The 6000-nt window shown below is 42.0% G+C and overlaps 1 protein-coding gene across 2 annotated transcripts in view; it reads right to left on the reverse strand.

The window, feature by feature from the left end:
• The window catches only part of LOC311146212 (disks large-associated protein 1-like), a gene marked incomplete at both ends in the record, with an annotated part of 47771 nt that extends 45513 nt beyond the window's left edge, over nt 1-2258 (reverse strand). The window contains one exon of one of the 2 annotated variants that reach the window (XM_084182719.1): nt 1365-2258. In XM_084182719.1, the coding sequence (XP_084038845.1) occupies nt 1365-2258 (894 nt within the window). Of the gene's footprint in view, nt 1-1184 lie in introns of both variants that reach the window. The other variant, XM_084182718.1, reaches the window with a different exon arrangement.
• Nucleotides 2259-6000: the final 3742 nt, after the last annotated feature.

Genomic DNA, 6000 nt, shown 5'->3' on the forward strand with positions numbered 1-6000 from the left:
ATTTGTGGAAAAATATCAGCAAAATTACATCAGAGATATTAGAGACAGAACTTCAAAATCACCTCAGGATGTGGGTGTTAGGGAATATAACCTTGTTAAATACAGTATCAGCTAGCACAAAAATCTGAACATGCTCCATCAACACGACAATGGTTGAAGGAGGTGATGTCATATTGTACCCCAGAGAAAATATCATGCTCTATCAGGAAAAGCTACTCTAAATTTAGGAAAATCTGGGGTCCTTTAATAGATTTTCTTCCTAACGTTCAAAACTTTTCTGATTGTGGAAGCTATCTGCTGATTAATGTCTCCACCTCTTTTTCTTTTGATTACTACAAAATGCCTTGCCTACTTGTTTAGGCTCTATTTTGGTGTTTTATTTTATTTGAGTTATTTTCATTTGTTTAATTTTAATTACCCTAGACTTGTCCTGTGGTTTGTCCATTTTGTTTGCAAAGTAAAAAAGAAACTGTACAATTGGGATTGTTATGTAAAAATGGAAGAGCAATATTGATTTTGTTTTGACTGATTTTGTTACATTGTACATGAAAAAGAAAACTAAAAAAAAAGAAAAGGGGAATTTAGAATGTAGAACAAGTGAGAGAGAAAGAGATTAGATAAACTAGTATACTGCACAGAACAACAGTTACATATAATTTAGCTACATGAACATCATAATAATTTATAATCATTCTTTTGATATTTCTGTAAAAAAACTGAGTCGAAGTGGAGTGCTTAGATCTATTTAGAGACGTGCTATTTGTGCTTCTGTTGTGCCGACTGTGTCTTGTGCATGGAATTTCAGATTTGATGGGTTTAGCATCAATCTTAGTGAACAACATGAGGAGAATAGTACACAATCATGCTTGCATTCGCACGCACGTACGCACACACGCACACACACATACACGCGCACGCACACACACACAAAATTATTAGGAAAGAATTAAGGAACCCCAAATCTGGGAAATCTACGAAATTAAGAGGTTTATAAACAGGAAATAATGCCAGTCACTGATGGGTTTAAAAGAAAAAAGCCTACTAAAGAAAGTAAGGCCACTACTGGGTTTGCACTTACTTCTCTCTTCAAATCAAATGAAAGTGGAGGGGGGGTAGGTCCTCTCCAATGGGGTAGGTAGGTGGACGAGGGGGAGGTTTAGGGGTACATTTTAAGAATCGCATACCTGCAAGAACTGGCATGAGCGCTCCTGCTGACAAGCCTCAGATTTCACTAGTGCTTTATGATCTAAGTTTACTGAGGCCTTCTGGTAGACTTGGCGAGCCTTGCTCACCGTTAGACTGGACGACCACAAGCTCTTCTTCATGAGCTGGGCGTCCATGCTTATGGGGATATGAGAGGGGACACAGGTGTGCTTTACTACATCGTCATTACTGCGCGACGTTTTCAGGGCGTGTTCGCTGATGGTGTTGTAGGCCTCCATGAAGTACTGTGACTGGAACTTGTCCGGGTGGCGGCCCATGGTCATGACTCCGGTGGGGCTATGGAACAGGCTGTGGCAGACGTCTCGGTCATCCAGGATGTCGTCTGAGCTCCAGTAGCCCGAGGTGGGGCTCCTTTGCTTTGGCTCTGCCGACTTGCAGCGCTCCCTGCTCTTGCTGCGTTTGCGGTACTTCTGCGTGGGGGGCGTCTCGCTCTCAGGGCTGTTCCTGCTGCCATTGACGCTGCCCTGCTTGGAGTGCGTGTGTGGCCCCTCCAGGGAGTGGGACTTGGCGAAGAGTTTCTGGACGGAGTGGACCAGGTGGCGAATGCGTCCGGGGCTGTCGTTGCGTTGCTCCAGAGCCGTCCTCTTGTACTGCAGCGTGTGGTAGCCATCCCGCGTGAACGACGGCTGCCTCTCAAACTGGTCCAGCAGGTTGACTGGCAGGCGAACGTTGACGCCCTTGTTGGGGACCATGTTACCCACACCAACACCAACACCATAGGGCACCACAGGACACTCATCCTTCCCCATCCGATCCTTCAGCTCATGGTGTGAGCTGCTGTAGTGTCGTCTGGGGAAGGTCCCATAGGGCACCACACTACTGTCTGAGGGGAAGGCAGTGTGGTTCCTCTGCTGGATGTGGCTCTGGACCTGGCCGTAATAGGGGTGGTCAGACGGGTGGGACATGGGCATGTCCATTTGGTTGATCAGGTAGGGCTTGCGGTCAGGGTGGTGGCCATGGCCTAGGGCGTCGTAGGAACCAGGGTCACAGGTGACCACATGGTGGTGGCTGCGGCTGCTTGATATACCCTTCATGGTGTCTGTTCAGTCCACAGATAGTGGGCCAGCCTGTGAACTGCTGCAGATGATGTTCCTGATAGCAGCTGTGAAGACAGGAGTGGAGAAACAACAACTAAGTGTTAGAACAACTAGAAATGCAGACGGTAGACATTGTATTTTCCTTTTCCTTTTGTTTATTTTTATTTTTTAAATTTTTTATTTCACCTTTATTTAACCAGGTAGGCCAGTTGAGAACAAGTTCTCATTTACAACTGCAACCTGGCCAAGATAAAGCAAAGCAGTGCGATAAAAACAACAACAACACAGAGTTACATATGGAATAAACAAAAACAAAACGTACAGTTAATAACACAATAGAACATTTATGCGCTTAGTGGTCTTAAAACAATGCACTCTGTAATAATTATTTCTCAAATCTACTCTAATAATTGTGAAGGTTAGTATTGCGGAGGGGAGAGCTGAGATCATAAATAAGTATTTTCAACACACACAGAAATGTTTTGTCAGTGAAGCATTAGTCTCTGAGAAGTTATTTTGATGTAAACACTCACAAAAACAGAGGAGCATTGGGTTCCTAGCATAGAGAATGACAGACAAAGAGGACATGTCAAGAAGTAAAAAACTTCACTTCAAGAATATCGTCACAGTTCAGCTGTGATTTCTTCCTTCTGCGACACTAGCTAGTTTCCCTGGGCCCATGGTTTAGACTGGCTAACTGGTACTTTGATGTGCTTGTCATTAATGAATCTTCATGAATATCAATGGTGGAAAAGCGGGAGCGGCATCCTATCCCCTGGTGATGTCTCATGGTAGATCATTACTCTACTAGAACCATATGGAGAAAGACCATTTTCATTTTAGGGGTGGATCGAAATATACAGAACTGGTACCTGGAGGAAAATGGGGGAGTGTTTTTCCATTTCAGTCAAGGGGAGGGTTTAGTATTTTATTTATTTTTAATCTAGTCCAGGGGAGGGTCATGTAATTTTTAAATGATAACATTTCTATATTTCTGTGTTTTAGAATTAGTTGCTTATTAGGCTATATAATCGATGTGTGCCTGATGCCGCCCTTGATCTCTGATTCTCCACTGGGCACGCAATATCAAGTGTGGCTATAGGCTATGTAATTTGGTCTCAATCAAATTATCCATAGCCTATAGACTATAGGCTACGAAGTGCATGCTCAGAGAAGCACAGAGCAAAGTTATATTTCTAAGGTAGCTGGTGGGATGGTGTAAATAAAACTAGGCTGTATTACACACTGCAATGGATATTCCCACCCTGAGCCCCGGCCTGCTCTGCTCTTGCTGATCAAAACCTTTTTTTGTGTGCTGCCTAACCAATGCTGTGCTGTGTAAGCCTACAGTGGCATTTCAGTAGGAGACTCAAAGGCTTCTTCCCCAAAAAACAGTTTTATTAGGCCTAGTAAAAAAAAATCATTATCTTGGGGGTGGAATAGCCTATAGCCTATGTTCTGTTCAGTTTGAGAAAGAGAGTGTGAAGAGGAGGACCGGACGTCAACTTTGATACTGTAGCTTGCTACTACTATAATTGATTTTAATAAAAACAATATGTTTCTTGCCCCTTATGTATTTATCATAGTTATTGACCTCACAACAAGCCAGATTTGAGAAACTTACATTTTGGTGCTGAAACTTGAAGCAGCAGCTGCGGCAGAATCAATTGGAAATGGACAGCTCATGGTTCTCAAAGTAGGCAAATTCCAGTAGGCATAATTCGTTTCAACAGTCTTCATTTTAATTAGACTTTACTAACAACAAGAGGGCTTTGTTTTGGAGCCTATTTCTTCTTATTTAAGAAATAAGAGGTAGGCCTACCTGTTTGTCAGACTAAATTAGGCTATAGGCTGCTACAGTGCCTTGCAAAAGTATTCATCCCCCTTTGGTGTTTTTCCTATTTTGTTGCATTACAACCTGTAATTTAAATGGATTCTTATTTGGATTTCATGTAATGGACATACACAAAATAGTCCAAATTGGTGAAGTGAAATGAAAAAAATAAATAATATCTGGTGCAACCAATTACCTTCAGAAGTCACATCATTAGTTAAATAAAGTCCACCTGTGTGCAATCTAAGTGTCACATGATCTCAGTATATATACACCTGTTCTGAAAGGCCCCAGAGTCTGCAACACCACTAAGCAAGGGGCAGCACCAAGCAAGCGGCACCATGAAGACAAAGGAGCTCTCCAAACAGGTCAGTTGTGGAGAAGTACAGATCAGGGTTGGGTTATCAAAAAATATCAGAAACTTTTAACATTCCACGGAGCACGATTAAATCCATTATTAAAAAATGGAAAGCATATGGCACCACAACAAACCTGCCAAGAGAGGGCCGCCCACCAAAACTCACGGACCAGGCAAGGAGGGCATTAATCAGATAGGCAACAAAGAGACCAAAGATAACCCTGAAGGAGCTGCAAAGCTCCACAGCGGAAATTGGAGTATCTGTCCATAGGACCACTTTAAGCCGGACACTCCACAGAGCTGGGCTTTACGGAAGAGTGGCCAGAAAAAAAGCCATTGCTTAAAGAAAAAAATAAGCAAACACGTTTGGTGTTCACCAAAAGGCATGTGGGAGACTCCCCAAACATATGGAAGAAGGTACTCTGGTCAGATGCGACTAAAATTGAGCTTTTTGGCCATCAAGGAAAACGCTATGTCTGACGCAAACCCAACACCTCTCATCACCCCGAGAACACCATGGTGGTGGTAGCATCATGCTGTGGGGATGTTTTTCATCGGCAGGGACTGGGAAACTGGTCAGAATTGAAGGAATGATGGATTTGAGACTTACATTTTTCTGTGTCGGTAGGCCTACTCTGTCTGTGGTGGAAAGGTAGGCATAACTTTTGAAAGTACCATGCTCAGATTCTTAATGACGTCTCAGATTTAATTATTTGCAAACAGGGACAGTTTTGTTGCAAACAAGACACACTGATTTGGCATTGGACAAATATGATAAGATGAACACAACTCTCTGTCCATTCTTATCCTGTAATTTCGGTAATTTGTGTGGTATTAAAAAATATTCTGCTAATATGTCAAATTACGTAGAATTGCATGATATGTTTATAAAAGGCTATTGTTTCTCGGACCTGCAAATACGATGATTCATTCAATGCTTTTACTATAAAGGAGATCTTTCCACCCCTACTCTTGTCCACGGTGGTCTGTGAACCCACAACCTTCTGGCCCACAGCCCTCTGTGCTATAAAAATTCCTGTGTTGCCATGTGATGCTTACAGGACGAAGAACAGTTTTAAAAATGGCATGTCTAAGCCTCTGGTCAGTCCATGAAGTGAGGGTAAATGGTAGGCATGTTCACTGCTATCCACTTTACGTTTTAATTATTATTTTGGGTATAGGGAAGGGTCAACTTTTTTATTTCAAGCGTTCAGGGAGGGTTTAGGTAAAATGTATTTTGCTGAAGGGAGGGAGAACCATTTTAATTTCAGAGAGGTCCGACTTTCTCCATGTAACACTTTTTATTAATAATGTTCACTCCCTTATTTTTATTTATTTTTATCTCTTTTTTTCTTCCTTCTTTTATAATTTTTATTGGGGGGGGGGCAGATCAGCTTCCATATTGCAGATAGATTGTAACTTCCATCACTGTAATTGTCTGTATCACTTCCAATCCCCCATATGTTTTCTTTCTCGCAAATATATATACAGATATACACATACACATACATATACACATACATATAAATACATATACATTCCCTTTA

This window comes from Coregonus lavaretus, assembly GCF_964263955.1.
Source record: "Coregonus lavaretus genome assembly, chromosome: 19".
In the NCBI taxonomy this organism is placed as follows: domain Eukaryota; kingdom Metazoa; phylum Chordata; class Actinopteri; order Salmoniformes; family Salmonidae; genus Coregonus; species Coregonus lavaretus.